We start from the raw sequence: 22,391 nt of genomic DNA, 5'->3' as shown, positions 1-22,391 counted from the left end.
CAAAACCAATTACCTACAAACCTGTACGTCTTTGGAGTGTGGGCGGAAACTGGAGCACCCAGAGAAAACCCATGTGATCACAGGGAGAACATACAAATTCCGTACAGACAGCACCCATAGTCAAGATCGAACCTGTGACTGGCACTGTAAGGCAGCAGCTCTACTGCTGTGCCGCTGTTCCACCCTCTTGCTTAGTTTAAAACTCTTATTTGAGATTGCTGTAATCACAAAAAAAAAAGAAAAAAATTGTTCTGTCGCATGTTATAGCAAATTCAGTGGCACGATCCACTGAATTTGTACCAGTTCTTTGTGAAACAGACTTGCCAATACCAATTTACCTCCTTTACTCCAGGTATTCCCTCAAGTGCCTATCCAATTTCCTTTTGAAACCACTGACAGTGTTTCCTTCCTTCTAGGCAATGAATTCCAGAGCCTAACCTGTCTATGTAAGATAGATTTTCCTCATATTTCTCTTATCCCCAACCCCCATACCATTAGTCCATCATTTTAAATGTCTTTTGTTTCATAACCTATCTACTGATGGGAACTGCTTCTCTTTATTTCCCATCCAAGTCTGTCATGGTCTTAATTTGGATTTTTGAAATCTGATGATTATAGCATAGATTTTTGGATTGTGTGGTGCAAATGAAATTTAAATATTGTTTATGCAGCAATGGTATTAACCATTTAAATTTAATCGAGACATTAAAAAGAGAAAATATCTTGGATATAATGCAGCTATCACTTTAGAAATGATTGAAAATAACATCTATACTATCTACAACTATGATGTTTTTTGAACTAAACCACAATCGTGAAGTAAAATGGAAAAATGCAGTGTTAACTAGCTGGCAATCAAGTTTAGTTTTTAATGTAGGATTTTGCATTTGGTATATATGCATTCAAATTAATAAATTGAGAATAAAGCAAAAGTCCAACAATTTATATTGGGATGTAAATGTTGAGGGAGATTGTTTTTGGGAGATTTGGGTAAGGGAGAACAAAAATGCGGCAAAAAGTATAACTTTAAATTTGTATATATTTTTTCTATACCGGCACTTGTTTATTTTGCTGCTGCAGGTCCTTCCCAGAAAGCTTGACATATGTACAACCTGTACAGATGAATAAGCATTTGGGAGAAATTTGCATCTTCAGCCACGTGGGTCCTCAGTTTGCAGAAATATCTGGATTATTGAGTTATGCGCCCTGATTTAACACGTTGAACTTGGTTGGCTGATGTTTTATTTAAATATATTGCCTGGTAGCTGCTTTTCCCACATTCAAACTGTTTCATGTTATGAACAGTTCTCCGGAATGGAAGCCTGATGTAATCTGGGAGTATCTATTTATTCAGTTCTTTTGTGAATATTCTAGGCAAAGCTGGGACAGGGTTTTGCTGTCAAAGATTTCACTGGGCAGCACTTCTTCAGCATGCAATGTTGGCCTTGTGTCCCAGAGTCTGGGATGCTTCAGAGCGGCAACGCAGCCCACCACATCTTGATCAAGTGTGTGTGATTCTAGATGGGCCAGTGAGATTTGTCCCCATATTTTTGCATAGTTTGATTTAACATGAAGTACAGAATAATGTTTTAGTATGATTTTTGCTACACCAAATGGTACTTTATCTTTGAACTGTTTAAAGGTTTGAAGGTTTTCATAGATTATAGAACATAGAGAGGAGATGATGTTGCTCTGAAGTTCATTCAGCTTTTACTCTGGATATATTTATTATTCACATTAGTGGTCTTTATGTCCTTCAAAAGTTGATTTTTGATTTATTGGTGACAGATTTGTGTACATAATTGTCAGCCAGGGTGTTTATTTATTGCTGGTTGGTTTTGTTTCTCAAGTTTATGTGAGTCTAGTGTCATCTGGCATTTTAACTTGAGATACCACAATATTATTTTGCAATCTCGTACAGGACAGAGGCTAGCAGTTGGTATGTAGGGGGGGTGTGGGAAAGGTTAGTGGACAGAATAGGCAGGTGAAAGGCGGAGAGCGAGGAAGGAAGGTTGGTTTAAACTGAACATCTTTTAATGCAAGGGGCCTTACGGGTAAGGCAGATGAGCTTAGGGCATGGATAGTTACGAACGACTGGGATGTTGTCGCCATGACTGAAACCTGGTTAAGGGAGGGGCAGGACTTCCAGCTCAATGTTCCAGGGTACAGGAGAGACAGGGGTGAGGGAAAAAGAGGAGGTGGGGGGGTTGCATTGTTGGTTATGGTGGATGTCCCGGCAGTGATCAGAGGTGACATTATGGACGGTTCGTCTAGTGAGGTTATATGGGTAGAGCTGAGGAACAAGAAAGGGATGGTCACCTTGTTGGGGGTGTACTACAGACCCCTGAATAATCAACGAGAATTAGAAGAACAAATATGCCAGTAGATTGCAGATAGCTGCTGGTCAAATAAGGTTGTTGTAGTAGGGGATTTTATTTTCCCAATATAGACTGGGAAAATCATAGTGTGAAGGGTTTAAATGGGGTACAATTCCTCAAAAGTGTTCAGGAGAGTTTTCTTAAGCAATATGTAGAGACCCCCACTCGTGAGAGAGCAGCGCTGGATCTAGTATTGGGAAATTGGGAAGGGCAAGTTAATGAAGTGTTTGTGGAGCAGCCTTTCGGGACCAGTGACCACACACAGTTCGATTAGGTTTAAGATATTTATGGATAGGGACGGAGAGGGCACACGTGCCAAAAAGCTCAACTGGGGTAAGGCCAACTTTGAGGGTATGAGAGAAGGTCTCACTCAAGTTGACTGGAGCAGGTAATTTGAGGGGAAAGGAACATCGGCCAAGTGGGATGTTTTTAAAAGTGTGCTGATGAAAGCTCAGGATATTCAAGTTCAAAGCTCAAAAACACTTTATTTGTCCATGTGGGGCAATTTACAAAGGCACGTAGAGTAGTACAAAAACTATTTGGGGGGGGGGGATTAGCAGGGTGAGCAGTGGGACAGGGTGATTAGGAGCTGAACAGCCTTGGGGACAAAGGTTACCCTTCACCTCTGTGTCCTACAGCCTGGGCAGCGAAGCTGGCATCCTGAGGGGAGCCACTCAAATGCAGAGAACAGGATGTGTGAGGGGTCCTGTAAAATCCTGCCAGCTGACCTTAGAATCTGCTGGTCGCATAGGGTGGAGAGGGCTCTGACAGGGAGTCCAATAATTTTGGAACAGACTTTGGCTGTGCTCTGCAGACGGTTTCTGTTCTGAAGGCTGATGGAGTGGAACCAGCAGTTGAAAGAGAACGCAATGACGCTCTCAATGAAGGAGTAGTAAAACGTTATGAAGACGTCCTTGCTGACCCCAAAGGAGTTGAGCTTCCTCAGGAGATACTGCCGCTGCTGGCATTTCCTGAGGCTATCCTCTGTGTTGAAGGCAAATTTCAGCAGGTTGTCGAAGACTGCCCAGGTACTTGCATTCCTCAACAATCTCCACAGGCTTTCCGTGGATAGTGGTGATGGCTGCCGCAGCCGGTTCCCTCTGCTTGTTGGAGAAGGTCACTACCTTCTCCTTGGTCTTGTTTGCATTTAGTTCAAGACAGGAGTTGTCGCACCACTCCACAAACTCATGAAGAGCTGAGCTGTGGTGCTCTGAGGGGCCTGATAGCAGAGATAGGAGAACTGTGTCATCAGCGTACTTGACCAAATGACAGTTTGGCTGGGTGGACCTGCAGTCATCGGTGTACATGAATGTCCCCATTAGAGTGAAGGGCAAAGCAGGCAAACGTAAGGAAGCTTGGGGCAGTCACTGGAAATGTCTTGAGAGCAGTCAGTGTTACTGTCGAAGAAGCGCTGAAGGTATTGTCGTGTATGAAGGTAGACAAATCTCCAGGCCTGATCAGATTCATTCGAGGACATTGCGGGAAACTAGAGAGGAAATTGCAGGAGCCCTGGTTGAAATTTACGATTCGTTCTTAAATACAGGAAAGGTGCCGGAAGACTGGAGGGTGGCAAATGTTGTGCATCTTTTCACGAAGGGCTGCGGGGAAAATGCTGGGAACTATAGGCCGGTGAGCTTAACATCTGTAGGAAAGTTACTAGAGAGTATTCTGATGGATAGGTTATGCAGGCATTTGGATGGGAAAGGGCTGATTAGGGATAGTCAGCATGGTTTTGAAGCCGAGGGTGATGGTGGAAGGTTGCTTCTTGGACTGGAGGCCTGTTACGAGTGGTGTGCCTCAGGGTTTGGTGCTGGGTCCGTTACTGTTTGTCATCTACATCAATGATTTGGAAGAGAACATACACAGCAAGATTAGCAAGTTTGCTGATGATACAAAAGTGAGTGGTTTTGCAGATAGTCAAGAGTGTTCTATTGTCATGTGTTCCAGATAGAACAATGAAATTCTTACTTGCTGCAGCACCACAGAATATGTAAACATAGTACACTGCAAACAATATGATAAACGAGAGAGAGAAAAGGAGTTCAGTGTGTATACACACACACACACACACACACACACACACACACACACACACACACACACACACACACACACACACACACACACACACACACACCCCCCCCCCATAATGTTTGGGACAAAGACTCATCATTTATTTACTTGCCTCTGTACTCCACAATTTGAGATTTGTAATAGAAAAAATCACATGTGGTTAAAGTGCACATTGACAGATTTTAATAAAGACCATTTTTATACATTTTGGTTTCATCATGTAGAAATTACAGCAGTGTTTATACATAGTCCCCCCATTTCAGGGCACCATAATGTTTGGGGCACAGCAATGTCATGTAAATGAAAGTAGTCATGTTTAGTATTTTGCTGCATATCCTTTGCATGCAATGACTGCTTGAAGTCTGCGATTCGTGGACATCACCAGTTGCTGGGTGTCTTTTCTGGTGATCCTCGGCCAGGCCTGTATTACAGCCATCTTTAGCTGATGCTTGTTTTGGGGGCTAGTCCCCTTCAGTTTTCTCTTCAGCATATAATAGGCATGCTCAATTGGGTTCAGATCGGGTGATTGACTTGGCCACTCAAGAATTTACCATTTTTTAGCTTTGAAAAACTCCTTTGTTGCTTTAGCAGTATGTTTGGGATCATTGTCTTACTGCGGAATGAACCGCCGGCCAATGAGTTTTGAGGCATTTGTTTGAACTTGAGCAGACAGGATATGTCTATACACTTCAGAATTCATTATGCTACTACCATTAGCAGTTGTATCATTAATGAACATAAGTGAGCCAGTCCCTTCAGCAGCCATACATGCCCAGGCCATAACACCCCCACCACCGTGTTTTGTCCCAAACATTATGGAGGACGCATTTTATATATATATATGTATCTATATATATATATATATGTATCTATATATATATATATGTATCTATATATATATATGTATCTATATATATATATATATATATATATATGTATCTCTATATATATCTGAAGAAGGATCTCAACCCAAAACGTCACCCATTCCTTCTCTCCAGAGATGCTGCCTAACCCGCTAAGTTACTCCAATTTTGCGTCTACCTTCGATTTAAACTAGAATCTGCGGGTTTTTTCCCTACATATATGTGTGTGTTTGAGGTTGTAGTGTTTAAAAGCCTGATGGCTGTAGGGTAGAAGCTGTTCCTGAACCTGGACGTTACAGTTTTCAGTGTTAATGTACCTTCTTCCCGATGGCAGTGGTGAAATGAGTATGTGGCCTGGATGGTGTGGGTCTCTGATGATGCTGGCTGCCTTTTTGAAGCAGGGACTCCGATAAATCCCTTCGATGGTGGAGGTCAGAGCCGGTGATGGACTGGGCAGTGTTCACAACATTTTACAGTCTTTTCTGCTCCTGGACGTTCAAGTTGCCGAACGAGGCCATGATGCAACCAGTCAATAAGCTCGCTACTGTACACCTGTAGAAGTTCAAGAGAATTCTCTGACATACTGAATCTCCTTAATCTTCTCAGGAAGTAGAGGCGTTGATGTGCTTTATTTATAATTACATCAGTGTGCTAGGTCCAGGAAAGATCTTCGGAAAAATATGCACGCCCAGGAATTTGAAGTTTTTGACTCTCTCCACCTGTTGATATAAACAGGATTGTGGGTCCTCATCCTTCCCCTTCCAAAGTCCACAATCAGTTCATTGGTTTTACTGATATTGAGAGCCAGGTTGTTGTGCTGGCACCAATTGGTCGATCTCACGTCTCTACTCTGACTCATCACCACCTGTAATATGTCCAACAATGGTGGTATTGTCGTTTGGGACCATGCACTTTGGGAAACCGGGTAGGTACTATTTGGTAGTGAGTTAATCTGCTGCTTGTGCTGAAAATCATAGAGAAGCATGAAGGGACTGTCTGCGTAAGATTTCTTTGTCATCCTTTATAACATGAGATCATAACTGTAGAGAACATAAATTTCAAACCAGCTGTTTGACTGCTGCGGCCTTCTGAAAAAAGTGTTGCCCAGTAATTATTGTATGTCTGACAATGCAATGGCAATCACTTCTGTTGATTTCCTTTATCTCTCATTTAGTTGCCTGCAATTTATTAGTAAGCTACAATGGAAATGGGACACCTTCGTGTGACATGTGAAATGAAGTGACATTCCTGGTACATTTCTAAGTATAGGCTGTTGGAAAACCTTGCTTTGGCGTGGAAAATATAATTGGGTCCAATGAATTCTCCTGTTGTGCTTAAGTTATGAGAACTATAAATATATTAGCTATTTTTACCTAAATATGTAATCTTTATATTTTCAACCTTTATATTTGTGAGTGTGGTACATCAATTTCAAGTTAGTGATGGATACCTGGCATTTAACAGTTGCATTTGCACATTACCAGTAATAATTTCAGTTAAGCATAAATAAAAATGAGGAGACAATTTAACTCCTTTGAGAAGCATGACTCAGTCCCCTGCTTTTGATTTGTCTTGCTACCAGCCAGAAATAGCTTTTGCCAAAGCTAAGACATTTTTAACATGGTCGTATAGGTCGTATTTCAACAAGTTCCTGGAAAATGTTATTTCTTCCTTAAACTTCACAACTGTACTCTTTTTTTTCTCTTGTTTATTCTCTAGGTGTGAGCAGTGTTGGCAAGATGCATTTATTGCTTCTGCTGTATGCGTAATAGTTTGCTGGCATAGGATAAGCTATCACATCGGCTTGAAGAATGTCAGTGAACCCATTTTGGTTTGTCACAATACAAGAACTTTAATATAAGAAAATAACTGCAGATGCTGGTACAAATCAGCAGTCTGAAGAAGGGTCTCGACCCGAAACGGCACCCATTCCTTCTCTCCCGAGATGCTGCCTAACCTGCTGAGTTACTCCAGCATTTTGTGAATAAATCGACAAGAACTTTAATGCTCTAGATTTTTTGGTACCATCCCATAAACGACCATAAGTTTTAATTCATACCACAGGTGACCTCCCCACCCACCCCACTACCCCACATTGTGGGGAAGGTGGTTATATTCTAGATAGTGGTCAGTATCTGTGCATGTATAAGGAAATGCACGTAGGAACTACATCTCGAAGATATCACAAAATGCTGGAGTAATTCAGTGGGTTAGGCAGCATCTCAGGAGAGAAGGAATGGGTGATGTTTTGGGTCGAGACCCTTCTTCAGACTGATGTCAGGGGAGGGGGCGGGACAATGATAGGATGGAGTTGGAGACAGGAAGACTGGAAGAACTGGGTAGGGGGAGGGGAAAGAGACGGACAGAAGAACTATCTGAAGTTAGAGAAATTAATGTTCATACCGCTGGGGTGAAAGCTGCCCAAGCGAAATATGAGATGCTGTTCCTCCAATTTGCAGTGGGCCTCACTATGACAATGGAGGAGGCCAATGACAGAAAGGTCAGATTGGGAGTGGGAGGAGGAGTTGAAGTGCTGAGCCACCGGGAGATCAGGTTGGTTAAGGCGGACTGACCGAAGGTGTTGAGGGAAACGATCGCCGAGCCTGCGTTTGGTCTCACCGATGTAGAGAAGTTGACATCTGGAGCAGTGGATGAGGTTGGGGTGCAGGTGAACCGCTGCCTCACCTGGAAAGACTGTTTGGGTCCTTAGATGGAGTCAAAAGTCGAAGGGGGAAGTAAAGGGACAGGTGTTGCATCTCCTGCAGGGGAAAGTACCTGGGGAGGGGGTGGTTTGGGTGGGAAGGGACGAGTGGACCAAGGAGTTACGGAGGGAACGGTCTCTGCGGAAAGCAGAAAGGGGAGGAGATGGGAAGATGTGGCCAGTAGTGGGATCCCATTGGAGGTGACGGAAATGTTGGAGGATAATTTGTTGTATACGCTGGCTGATGGGGTGGAAGGTGAGGACAAGGGGGACTCTATCCTTGTTACGAATGGGGAGAGGGGGAGCAAGAGCGGAGCTGCGGGATATAGAGCAGGCCCTAGTGAGAGTCTCATCTATAATGGAAGAGGGGAAGCCCCGTTTCCTAAAGAATGAGGACATCTCTGATGCCCTAGTATGAAACACCTCATCCTGGGCGCAGATGCGGCGTAGACAGAGGAATTAGGAGGGGATAGACTTTTTACAGGAGACAGGGTGCGAAGAAGTATAGTCAAGATAGCTGTGGGAGTCAGTAGGTTTGTAGTAGATGTTGGTCACTAGTCTGCCTCCTGTGATGGAGATGGTGACGTCACCCATTCCTTCTCTCCTGAGATGCTGCCTGACCCGCTGAGTTACTCCAGCATTTTGTGATACCTTCGATTTGTACCAGCATCTGCAGTTATTTTCCTACATAGGAAATACATCTTGTGCTTTTTATTTACTTTTATGTAAACATTGGAAGAATACATTTTATTCCATATCACAAATTTTTGAATCGGGATTTGTGAATTTGAAAGGAAGAATGTCATAACACGGGTACACTGTATAAGATTACTATGCCCTTCCGGTTGCTATATTAGCGTGCTAATTAGGCAGACAATTATAGAGATAGATAATGTGATATTCTTCAAGAGAACACTGTTGTCATGTTCAACATAATGTAAACAAACCCAGGAAGCTCCGTTAATTCCAGCACAATGCAAAAGACTGCCAAGTTATCTTGTTGTCAACCACCAATTTTAAATATCTTCCCATTTGTCATGTCTTGCATTACCTTGTAACCCTTTCCCAAAATGCATTAACTTGCACTTTCTCTTGATTGTATTCTATTTGCTACTTTTCTGCCCAACTAACCAGTCCAGTGAAGTTTTCCTGCAGCATCAAGCTTTTCTCCTCACTATCAAATGAAAAATAAATTGTTTCAAAATTCAAGATAAAAGCAGTAGTGCACTCCATTCTATATGATGTTTTGAAGTTACCTCCGTTAAGTAACTGGGGAGATAAAGGGAATGTGGAAAAAAATATACTTTTAGCTGACTATATGAGAAGTATAGTAGAGTAGGGGATAGGGTGATAATTTCTCTTGCAATTGTATCTTGCCCAACCAAGCTTTTTCAGGAAGGATCTTCTCAATTTCTTTTATTTGAATCAGATAACTGTTCTTCCATTGCCTATGAATGATTGTTTCTCCTCCCAAATGATAAACATTGGATTCAAACTGTAAGATTATTGACATTTAATCCTTGTTACTTAAATTTACATAGAGCCAGCACAGAAATTGTTCATTCAGCTGAACTAGCCCCTCTCCCCCCCCCAGATATTTATTCCTTATCTGACTTTGTCAAATGATAGCCCAGCCTCCTCTTAAATGTAGCTGTGCCATTTGCTGCAACGGTTTCATAGTAAATTCACATTGTGAGTAAAAGATGGTTCGTCCGTTTTCTCATTTGATTTGGGAATTTTATTGATGCTTTCTACTATCGCTTTTCTCCAAAAATAGGAACATACTCTCCAACTGCTCTTTGAAAGGAAAGGCCGTACCTTGTACCTTGCTTTTTTCCTCCTAGATGATCAAAATTGTATAGCATTCCAAGAGTGCTCTAAACGGGACCAGATGAAAAGAAAATGATGAAAAAGTGGGGGGGGGGGGGGGGAGAGAGAATGTAATTGTATCATTATTTTACTACAAATACAGAAGTTAAAGAAAAGAAATATGGCTGTTTTCTTGTCCTTTTTCTGTCCAGAACTTATCAATAAAGATTCGGCTCCGGAAAACACTACACCATGAGTGAAATAAATAGTGAAACTGGATTCTACAGTGTACAAGTTGGTGATTCCACCTTCACGGTTCTTAAGCGATACCAGTCATTGAAACCCATAGGATCAGGGGCACAGGGGATTGTTTGGTAAGTATATTGCCATCTACTATATATGAAGGTAGCAGAACATAATTATGTCCCACAGTATGAAAATATTTCAATCAATATAAATTCTTGAACATAATTGTTGCGCATAATTCTCTCTGCTCTCTTCCCCCGCCCCCTTAATTTTATGAAAGTTCTGGTTCTCCGACGATTCACTTTTACTTGTATTCTGTCATGGTTTGTGTCTGTCCTCTTTACCTTATCCCCTCTTCCTTTTTCCTAAATGTACATTCACTTTTTATACTTCACCTTTCCTATTTTGGCAAGCCCTAGCCCTTTCATTTCCAGTAACTTGCATTTTAGTTCATCTTCCTTGTGGATGATTTGAGATTAGTTCATGTTCAGCGAAGCACCATTATAATGAAAATGAAGTTTTTCAATGCTGTTCTTTCATACTATTTTGGAAGTATTCTTGCACCTTGTTGCATTGAACCTTGTAATTTAGAACATGGAACACTCGATCCACAATGTTTGCGCTGAACATGATGCCAAGTTAAATTGATATCATCTGCCTGTACATGGTCCATTAACCTCTCTTCCTTGCATTTCCATGTCCTATCTAAAAGCTACTCAAATGCCACGATCGGGGGATGGGCGGGAAAGTTGCTAACTGTTTCCCCTTTCTATGCCTCTCATGAATTTATATACTTCTAACAGGTTTCCCCTCAACCTCTGCTGTTCCAGAGAAACCAATCATGTTTATCCCACCTCTCTTTGTAGCTAAAACCCTTTAATCCAATTTAGATGTTGCTTTTTTTTTTCTCGGCTTTTCTATATAATTATTTTACGTCTAAATTTTCATTAATTGGTTTGTTTTTACATTTGCACCATGCATGCCATCAAAACAATCTATTAAAAATTATGGATCCACTGGAAAGAACATGCACATTTTTCTGGGGGGTTTCAGAACGTATTGCCGATATTATAATTTAAATTTTTGTATTTATTAAGTTAATTCAGTAAGCTTTCAGGAAAGGTACCGATATTGTGATAGTTCTGAATTTTTGACTGATAGATTTTATTTTTTTAATTACAGTGCTGCGTTTGATTGTATACTTGATGGAAGTGTTGCTGTTAAGAAACTCAGCAGACCTTTTCAGAACCAAACTCATGCCAAGAGAGCTTACAGGGAACTTGTTCTTCTAAAATGTGTAAATCATAAAAATGTGAGCAACCTTTTTGTGTTCCATGGGCTACTCCTTATTCTTACTCCATTGTTTAAGAAACAGTTGGACAGGTACATGGCTAGGACAGGTTTGGAGAGTTATGGACCAAGCGCAGGCAAGTGGGACTAGGGTAGTTGGGACATTGTTGGCTGGTGGGGTGAGTTGGGGCGAAGGGCCTGTTTCCACACTGTATCTATGATTCTATGGTAAAATGTTGTCCTTCATGCTCTGTGCTAAACTTGCACAAGTAGTACTTGTGCACTATACTCCACCTCGGATATTGAAGTCCATTGATTTCAATGTAATTAAAATTTGTAAAGAAGTTGTAATGTGCCACTACTCTCCAATGGTCCATTCTAAAATTATGATGAGTGCCATGTATTTTGTGGTATAAAATTTCAATTAGAGTTTTAATCATATGATATCTGTTGCGATCTTATAATGTGCTTTCATTTAAATATTTTAAATGAAACTAAGAATTTTTTTGATAGACATAGTTTCCTGAATATATATATTCAGGTGAAAAGATCCCCATGGAGCATGGATGCTCCCAGTGAAACGAATCCGAATAAATTAATTATAAGGGAAGAATGCTTTCATCTGTAACAGAAGAGCAAGTAAAATTAAAAGATTTTTCTGCAAAAATGTAATTCAATACGAAGCTTTAAAAATAGTGTATGCAAACTTTCAATTTGGACTAGACACAGTTTTGCATCTCAAATAGTGGAATACTTTGAGTGACAAAGTTGTGCTGTAATGTTTACTTAATGCAGCAGCGAGAAACTATCTGTTAATGCTTGGTTTATTAACAAATTTTAAAATGTATAGATTTTAAAAAAAATCCTATATCTACAAAATTGATAACTTAATTCTTCTTGCAGATTATTAGTTTGTTGAATGTATTTACACCGCAGAAGTCTTTAGAAGAATTCCAAGATGTGTAAGTATTTGAGTAAAGTTTGACAAAGGTTAAAGATTGTAAACTTTGGTTGTGGAGGAACAGTTTCTCGTGAAGTTCGTAAAGGTGTATTTTTAATTCTGTATCCTGTAGTTACTTGGTTATGGAGTTGATGGATGCCAACTTATGCCAGGTTATCCATATGGAGCTAGACCATGAGAGAATGTCCTACCTTCTTTACCAGATGTTATGTGGTATTAAGCACCTTCACTCAGCTGGCATTATCCACAGAGTAGGTACTCGGGGTTTTAATTTATTCCACTTCTGAATTGTGTTCTAGAAAAGTATTGCTTTGAACAAAGAAAATTCTAATTCTATTTTATAAATTGTAAATTGAGTTATGTGCATCTTTTGTAAACGCCTTATAATCTATTAATGACGCAGGAAGCCAGTTTGTTGCATGACACATTGTTCTTAATCATACTATTAAAGGTTTGAATTGGTTACATCGTATAGGCTATTAGAAGTTGGTGAATTCCTGTATATTATCTTTTTTAATGTTTTCAGGTGTTTTCTCTTGTTTACAATAGGATTTGAAACCCAGCAACATAGTAGTAAAATCAGACTGCACTCTGAAAATTCTAGATTTTGGGCTGGCAAGGACTGCCTGTACTAATTTTATGATGACGCCATATGTAGTGACGCGATATTATAGAGCGCCTGAAGTTATCCTTGGAATGGGATACAAAGAAAATGGTACGGTATTCCTGCAAGATGTGTTACCTAGAGGACACAAAATGTAGTTGGCATGAATTCCTGAGGTGTTCTTTTGTGTTTCTTCCCCCTTTTAGTTCTTTTTGAATTATTGCACACCCAATTGGCAAGAGTGTTACAAATTAAATCACCCCAGTTTCCATTCTCAGTGTGTTGACAATTGGATCTTTGATTTCTGGTAGAAATCGCAGCTAAGCCTGATCTATTCACTTAACAAACTCCCACATATACCTTTTAACAAGAACGTTCACTAACAATCCTTCCAGCCATAGCTTTCCTGTATACCAAATCTGCATGTAGCATTTAAGTTCTGGTCTGTTTATGGCTGGCTTATTCATCTGAAACCAGACAATAATCTGTATGGCTTGTTTTTGTTTAATTCCACATGAAGATAAAGATGCAGGAATAAACATAATTGGCATTGGAAAAAATGAAAATCAAGCCCAATAGTCTTGTGCCCAGGCAACAGCTTGAGGCTCTGTTCCATGGTCTCCATGGTCTCTTGGATGGGCAGAGTTTACTCATGATTTTCTTCTAGGCTTTGCGTTACATAAAGTTTATTCATCTCCGTATTGGTTCATATTGGACATTTCTAACATACTTAATTGAAATGAAATGTTAACATTACTAATTAGTCAATATTAAATAGCATACCAGAACAAAAGTGAATGTAAAAATCATGGGTGATAGTTACACCAATTCTGCTGAACACTGAATTGGGACAATGGTGTTTCAAAGTCCGGAGTGCTTGTTAGGATGTGCACTTTCTCTTGCTCCAAGTCCAAAAAAATGGATCGTGTTCATTTGATTCAGCTGGATTGCTATTTTAATATCAGTTTGGCTCTATGATGTATATTGGTGCTATTGATGTATGTAGTAGATAATTATATGGAGTGATAGCATAATTACCTGATCTATTCCTCTCATGATTTTATATACCTCTATAAGATTACTGAAAATGTCAACCTTTGTTGAGCCAAAAAGTCACAGGAATAATGCACACTCGAGTGTCCCATGTTTCCCCATCACAATAAGCCCAATCTCCCTTGATTCTGGGCAGGTCAGAACCAGTATGCCTGAAATTGCAGAGGACTTAAACTTGACGTGCTGATGCAGGTCTTAACATTTAATGCCCACGGAAGTTACAGCAAATGAGTTCCAGCTCTGAGTGGGGTATTCAGCAGTGCCATTGAGTAGTTGACTAGTAGGATTGCTCAAATAGTTCAGACCCACTCTATTTCACCAGCTGTTTTTTATTTAAACAGTGGGGTGATGTGCCTTCATCTCTTAATTTAACGAAGCAAAGACAATATGGAAGTTGTAGCATTTCTTAAGGAAGCCAGGTAAGCAGTGGGAAGGGAAGTAGGGTTAATGTGGATTGCTCCAAGAGATCTATAGTGTTTGGTTATCTGATTCGTCTGTGTAAATACAGAAATTGACCATTAAGGATAAGTAGACACAATGTAAATAACATAGCACCTGGTTCAAAATGTCCAGGCAGATACAAGTAGATCAGGAAATTCTTAACTTATTTCTGAAATTAAAATCATAGTCTTTGCTATAAAATTCTACTCTTAATACCTAATTAAATCTTTTCCAAATATTTGATTTTTACTTTAAGATTTGTAAATGCATGAAGCTTATTGCTCAAATAACAAAAACGAGGATAAAGAATATAATTGAGGTTCTCTGGGCTTTTCAGGACTGATGAATTGTGCCATTGTTGCACTTTTGATTGCATTTTGTGCAGTTGCTCATTGACGTGTTAAATAGAATTTTATTATCCTTTTTTGGGGTAAATTCCCCCTACGTATACCGCACAGTGGATTTATGGTCGGTTGGTTGCATTATGGCAGAAATGGTGATTCACAAAATCTTGTTCCCTGGAAGGGATTGTATCCTTACACAAACAAAAAAACATTTGTTCATCCACATTAATGGAAGTGTTTATATATGTTTATATATATATACTAGACAAAGTGGACCCGTTGGGCCCAAATCTCTCCTGCATTGGTGCAGCACCCTGTCCTCCCCTCCCCTCTCTCCTCAACCCCCTCTCCCTTCTCCCCCCTCCCTCCTCCCCCTCCCCTCCTTTTAAACTTTAAAATGTGAATAACTTTAAAAATATAACACCGATTTCAATAAAACTACTTGCATTATCACTAAAGTGACGATAGTGAGCAAGGTGGGCCTAAAATTGTCGCGCTATCGTGTACCGTTTTGGCTGAAGTTCAGTCACAAACAAGATAACAAACGAGAGTTTTAGTTTATAGATAGATAAATTTATATGTATGTATATATATTATATATAAATTTCAATAATGCATATTGAAACAGTGAGCTTGCTGTCGTGCATTTCCCAGGCCCCGCAAGTTGTTATTGTTCAAATTAATATTCCTTGTCATTGCCACATTATGTAAATTTCAGGACATTTTTTATTGTTGTTGCATTTTATTTTCTGAAAGGCATGTTAATTATCCATCATTTCATTTTATTTTCAGTTGATATCTGGTCAGTGGGGTGCATCATGGGAGAAATGCTGAAAGGTTCTGTGCTATTCCAAGGCACTGATCGTATCCTTCCCCAGCCATTTCCGAATCCAGTCATAAATGTTGAGGCAAAAAGATCATTACTTTCCCCTCATTTTGAGGACCACAAATATGTTTTAAGGTGAAATAGAGTTTATTTTAGTTTTTATTATTTTCTATGCTTGCCATTCTTGAATGTTTTCTTGTGACGCTCTGTGTACATATTTTTCTTTGAACTGTTAACATGCTTGACATTGATACCTTCGCTAATTACATGAGAAATTCTCCTTCACCACATGGTGTAACTCATAACTTTTGCTGTTTCGACATGTTTTTGCCCAACAAGAGAGCAAGCAATAATTTCTGAATCTAATTGAGCCCCACAAAAAGAACAATTTAGAAAAATGTTAGACTAGCCTAATTCATTAAATAAATTTAGTTTCTAGGAATTGTTTTTAATGTATAAATTATTACATTTAAGATTGTAAAATGTTTTTGATGCTATTATCTTGCTATTTGAAGGCTTTTCATGCTAATTTAATTTTGTACGGATGTAAACTAAGTTTCCTGTTTCAATTCAATAAGATTTTGCAATTTACCCTTAGTGACAGGTAACAGCAATAGAAAAGTGATATTTTAGGATTTTAACTAAAAATATAAGTATGTGAAGACCTTTTCTAAATCTTTGATTTGGTGTGCTTTTATTCATCTAGCTTTACTGCTTGTATGCACCTTTTCATATAAAATTATCCACAATCATTTCTAATAGAATTGCTGAAATCTCTTTCATTTTGAATGTTTATTTTAGCATGCATGCAAGCCACTGATTGTGCAGAGCATTAACATTGATTCCATATCACTTCTAAAATGCAGATGTATCTTTAATTAAGCTTTATACTGTTGTTTGACATCAATATTGTTGTAACTATCATTGCCAATTTCCTGACATGCATTTTGTTGGAAGAAATCACAAGTATTTAGGAATTGCAATTAAAAAGTCACTAGGGATTGCAACTGATAACATGGTGGCATTATATAGTGACAATGGCAGTAAATTTGCAACGTTTACAGTTTGAGTATTGTAATCTTTTTAGATTACTGGTGGCTATTAAATGGGTTGTGTAGTACTTATGCAGTCTTTTCTGTCACTGAAATATTCTCACTTGCTGATATAACATATAACATATAACAACTACAGCATGGAAACAGGCCTGTCCGGCCCTACCAGTCCACGCCGACCATTCTCCCTGACCTAGTCTCATCTACCTGCACTCAGACCATAACCCTCCAATCCCCTCCTATCCATATACCTATCCAATTTACTCTTAAATAATAAAATCGAGCCAGCCTCCACCACTTCCACTGGAAGCCCATTCCATACAGCCACAACCCTCTGAGTAAAGAAGTTCCCCCTCATGTTACCCCTAAACCTTTGTCCCTCAATTCTGAAGCTATGTCCCCTTGTTGGAATCTTCCCCACTCTCAAAGGGAAAAGCCTACCCACGTCAACTCTGTCCGTCCCTCTCAAAATTTTAAAAACCTCTATCAAGTCCCCCCTCAACCTTCTACGCTCCAAAGAATAAAGACCCAACCTATTCAACCTCTCTCTGTAGCCTAAGTGCTGAAACCCAGGCAACATTCTAGTAATTCTAGTGCCATCTTTCAGCCCACCCTTCCAAAAGGCCCAAGTCTCTGTAGACTTTGAAAATCTACCTCACTATCAACTACTCCACCTATCTTAGTATCATCTGCATATTTACTAATCCAATTTGCCACACCATCATCCAGATCATTAATGTAAATGACAAACAACAGTGGACCCAACACAGATCCTTGGGGCACTCCACTAGACACTGGCCTCCAACCTGACATACAATTGTCAACCATTACCCTCTGGTATCTCCCATTCAGCCATTGAATATTATTTTATGTGCCCTACCTCAAACATTGGCTTAAATAAGTAATGCACATAGAACATTTAGACACTATCTTTATTGTCTCAAACTATTTGACCTTTGTTTTATAAGTGATGCCATGATGTAATAATCCACTAATTAGAGAATTTGAAAAAGATCAAAACTGATTTCTTTAGACTGTCATCATGGAATAGATGAGAGAAAGATGATCTGTGTAGTGTCTCGTGCTCTTAAAAAGTAATAATTAGTTTTTACTGAACTCCTTGAGGGCCTAAAATGATTGTGTAATGCTATCACTGCGGCCTCCTCCCATGAGCAATTAAAACAAAATGACTCAGTTATTGGGAGAGCTTAATTGTTAAAGTAAGCAGAAAAATCCATACTTTGACCCCTCCATCTCAAAACGATTTTCTTTACCAGAAAATATTTTCCATATCATAGAGTGAAAAAATAATCGTAAATTAACATTTTTCTTAGTGAAGGTACAATACATATCTATCATGCCATAATAAAATAGAGTCATACAGTGTGAAAACAGGCCCTTTGTGCCAACTTGCCCATGCTGACCAACATGACCAAATCTGTAGGAAGCTCATTTCATAGAGTCATAGAGTGATACAGTGTGGAAACAGGCCCTCTGGCCCAACTTTCCCACACCAACCAACATGTCCCAGCTACACTAGTCCCACCTGCCCGTGTTTGGTCCATATCCCTCCAAACCTATCCTATCCATGTACTTGTCTATAAATGGTGCCCAAAACTGAACACAATACTCAAAATTCATGACTTCTGTCAAAAGAAAAAAGAGTGGAGGACAATGGGAATGCCTGTGATGGGCTGGAATGCAGCTTAAAACATGTGTGCTATCCAACGTTTCCTCATCCAAATGAATCATCATCAACCAGAAACAAAAATTCTGTTTCTTTCTCCCGCTTAACTTAAGTATTTCAAGCATTTCCTGTTTTTGCACCCTTAACTTTAACCTGCTTCAACATGTCTATCTTGATAGTTTCTTTGGGGCAGCTTCCACTTTGGGTCAAATATTGCTATGAATTACTTTGAAATGTCTATTGGCATTAAAGACACTTTAAACAGTTCAACTGTTGCTGAAAGTAGTCAATGTGAGTGTAGACTTGTGAACCATGGTCATTTAACTTATTTTTAAATAAGCATGGATCACAAGCACTGTCAACAACATTTCTTATTTCCAGTGTTTCATTGTATTGAAATCAAAGCTAATCTCATAGATGTAGTCGATAAAATCTTTCTCCTTCAAAGCTAAAATATAGAAACTAAATATTTTCACTCCTTTTGCAATTTTAAGGTTAATTTTTACTTAAACAGATAATTCCTATTAGTGTTGATATTTAAAGCAGATTTCTGTTGTGTAGATTACAACCTAATAAAGAGATGCTTGAAGTGAAAGGAGTATTTTAAACTTTTCAAATATTAGGTAACCTAATAGATCATGAATTGAAATTAAAAATTACACTGAAAGTTAACATTGATTTATTAATTGCTTTATCCATTTGCCATTTTCTATAACTTGCATCCAGTCTTGTCTTTTCTATATAAATTAATGTATTTTGTCCATGACTCTCAATATGGGCAAGATCTATAGCTTTTCGAAGCTTTAATGTTTGCTAAAGGAAGTTTTGCTACCTATCTCTCCTTAAATGGTTTATCCCACTTAAGTGAATGGGCTGAGAAAGATATTCTTATCCCTACCAAAATAATACAAACAAATAATACATATGGGCAGACTAGGTAATTTGAAAAAATATTTTCTGTAAATATTATGTTTGAAAGTTGAAATTCCAAACAGAAAGCAAATGATAAGTTTTGAGGTCATTTAAAAGTGATTACATTACAAATAAGGTTTTTAAAAAAAATACTTGGGGGCATGAAATCCTGTTAAGCTGTTTTCCTGAGCCTGTTGGCCACAGATATTGATCAATGGAATAAAGTCATTGAACAGCTAGGAACGCCATCTGCGGAATTCATGAAGAAATTGCAGCCAACTGTACGGAATTATGTAGAAAATAGGCCGAAATATCCAGGGCTTGGTTTTGAAACATTATTTCCAGATTGGGTTTTTCCAGCAGATTCTGAACGTGACAAGTTAAAAGGTATGGTTTGCTTTTTAAAATAGTATTTGGATCAATTTCAAAAATGCCCATGTTTTAAGACTTCACAAAAGCAGCTGTAATAAAATAACTTGTAAACCAGTTGGCGAATATACAGTGTAGCATTATCTGCAGTATACCGGTAAAAAAGAAAACATTATTGTGTTAAAAATCTTGGGTATATCAAATTGATGACATTGACAATATTAACATAGCTCATTTAACTTTGTTATTTCTTGTTTCTTCTGGAATTTTGGAACCAAAATAGTATGTAAAGTGAGGTATTGTATTTTGCACACTTTTGTCCATGAATAAATTAATTTCTTTAGGAACCTTTCCCCTATGGTCACTGTATTAACATTGTATAGATTTATTAAAGATTTGGTGTGAAATAAATCCTTCCTGCAATATTTAATTGAAGTACATAAAAAAATAATGCTTTCTAAAATGATGGAAGTATTTTTTTTAAATGCCAGTTTCTAAACTTGGCGTGTGTTGTATTACATTACAGTAAGTCAGGCCAGAGATCTTCTCTCAAAGATGCTAGTCATTGATCCTGACAAGAGAATTTCTGTGGATGATGCCTTACAGCATCCATATATTTCCGTCTGGTATGATCCTTCTGAAGTAGAAGCGGTAAGTAAACTATTTTCAACCATAACTTTTTAAATGAATGATGTCTTCTGGTTTATGTTACTTCTTTACTCAAGTACAGTGAAATATTAAACTTGAAGAATTTTCTGGATGACAAAATGTTGTACCCATTCAACAAGATAGACTTTTCTCCACAAGCAACAATGCTAATTAGCATGTTAGCATCCACATGTAACTGATCAGAACAAATCTGTAAACTACTTATTGGGACTATCTTGTTACATTATAAGTATGAATTTTATATTGGCAATTTTTACCAGTACTTTTTCATACAATGGTAATGCTTACTGTACAATAACATAAATGCGGTGTAGTATGTGAAGATGGATGACTTCCATGACATAATAAGTAATCCTGCCTGTTTCGCGGTTAGAGGTGTCAAATTTATTCTTTCCACCAATTTGTCAGTTAATCAGTTTAATTAATTAGCCAATATAAGCGGAGGTTAACTAAATTGGTGTAATGTGTGTGTGGTAAATTAAAAAACCACAAAGACTGAACATGAAGCAATAGCTCTAGAATTGAAATCTTAAAGAATCATGAATGTTGCTTCACCTCAACTGCTTGTAATAAAAAACATAGCACAAAAAGTAAGGAAATTTGTGTTTGGTAGATTATATCTTTGTTGTAACAATGCTTCTTGGCAATAAATCTTATACCGTTGGAAAGCCTGTTTATTTCCCTTTTAAATGGTGCCACATTTGTAAGGAACATGCATTTGTGGGATGAGCAGCAGAGCTGAGTATGTGGGTTGCGCCCATGAAAAATCTGCCAAATCTTCTCTGCCAATGCCAAACAGCTTATTCTGCCATTGACTCTTGTTCGGTGTTGTTTGGTGGATTGGATGATTGAAGTCTGAAGAAACAAGACATATTGGCAATTTAACAATTTATTAATTTAATAAACAGGAGCCTCAGTAGCGTGTGGAAGAACCATACACAGCCACAACAGCCTGGCACCTCCTCCTCACGCTGGTCACCAGCCTGGTCACACACTGTTGTGGGTTGGCATCCCATTCTTCAACCAGCATTTGTCGCAAGTCAGCCAACGTGGTTGTGTTGGTCACTCTGGCACGAACAGCACGCCCAAGCTGATCCCACAAGTGTTCAATGGGGTTGAGGTCAGGACTGCTGGCAGGCCATTCCATCCTCTCCACTCCCAAATTCTGGAGGTAGTCTCTGAGAAACCCTGCTCTGTGGGGGCGAGCATTGTCATCTTGGAGGATAGAGTTCGGTCCCAGACTGTGGAGATATGGGATTGCCACTGGTTGCAGAATCTCACCTCGATATCTCTCTGCATTGAGATAGCCTCCAATGATGACAAGCCTCGTTTTTCCAGTGAGGGAGATGCCGCCCCACACCATCACACTGCCTTCACCAAAAGATGTTACTCTATCGGTGCAGTAATCAGCATAGCGTTCTCCGCGTCTTCTCCACACTTTGACCCTAAGATCCAACTGCCGTAGGCAGAATCTGGACTCATCGCTGAACATAACGTTCCTCCACATGTTCGGGTTCCAGTGCACGTGTTGCTGACACCAGCGCAAATGGGCCTGACGGTGAAGGGCAGTCATGGCAGGCCTCCTGGCAGCCCTATGAGACCAGAGATCGGCTGCGTGCAGTCTGTTCCGAATTGTCTGGGCAGAGAGCCGTCGGCCATATCGTCCTGCAAACCTTGACTTCGCGGCCTGTCTCTGACATCCCCCGTTATATGGAACTTGGCCTTCACTTTGGAGATGGTACTAGGGCTCACTCCAAATAATGCAGCAACTTGGTTTTGCGGAACACCAGCTTGAAGTTGCCCTATCGCACGGGCCCTATCCAGATCAGTCAAATGTGGCATGCCGATTCTTGGAGCAGACACCTACTGACCACTGTAGCAGGGCCCATGCTCACAGATGCTGCCAATCAGGTGCCAATCAGGCACCTGATTATCAGCACCTGGTGGTACCAGAAGCTCAAAACAAGAGTCAATAGCAACAGCAGAATAAGCTGTTTGGCATTGGCAGAGAAGATTTGGCAAATTTTTCATGGGCGCAACCCATATACTCAGCTCTGCTGCTCATCCCACAAATGCATGTTCCTTACAAATGTGGCACCATTTAAAAGGGAAA

The 22,391-nt window shown here is 39.3% G+C and overlaps 1 protein-coding gene across 6 annotated transcripts in view; it reads left to right on the top strand.

Moving 5' to 3' along the window:
• Positions 1–22,391, top strand: part of LOC144600077 (mitogen-activated protein kinase 9) — a 49,531-nt gene that overhangs the window by 3,171 nt on the left and 23,969 nt on the right. For 5 of the 6 annotated variants that reach the window (XM_078411462.1, XM_078411458.1, XM_078411459.1 and 2 more), the window contains 8 exons: positions 10,037–10,198; positions 11,253–11,382; positions 12,264–12,322; positions 12,434–12,572; positions 12,871–13,036; positions 15,556–15,627; positions 19,445–19,627; positions 20,136–20,260. In XM_078411462.1, the coding sequence (XP_078267588.1) occupies positions 10,077–10,198; positions 11,253–11,382; positions 12,264–12,322; positions 12,434–12,572; positions 12,871–13,036; positions 15,556–15,627; positions 19,445–19,627; positions 20,136–20,260 (996 nt within the window). In that variant the 5' untranslated portion in view covers positions 10,037–10,076. Of the gene's footprint in view, positions 1–10,036; positions 10,199–11,252; positions 11,383–12,263; positions 12,323–12,433; positions 12,573–12,870; positions 13,037–14,877; positions 14,950–15,555; positions 15,628–19,444; positions 19,628–20,135; positions 20,261–22,391 lie in introns of all 6 variants that reach the window. The other variant, XM_078411461.1, reaches the window with a different exon arrangement.

This window comes from Rhinoraja longicauda, chromosome 14 (assembly GCF_053455715.1).
Source record: "Rhinoraja longicauda isolate Sanriku21f chromosome 14, sRhiLon1.1, whole genome shotgun sequence".
Taxonomy (NCBI): Eukaryota; Metazoa; Chordata; class Chondrichthyes; order Rajiformes; family Arhynchobatidae; genus Rhinoraja; species Rhinoraja longicauda.
The sequence above is the reverse complement of the archived record's forward strand: the minus strand, read 5'-3'. Positions and strand labels throughout refer to the sequence as shown.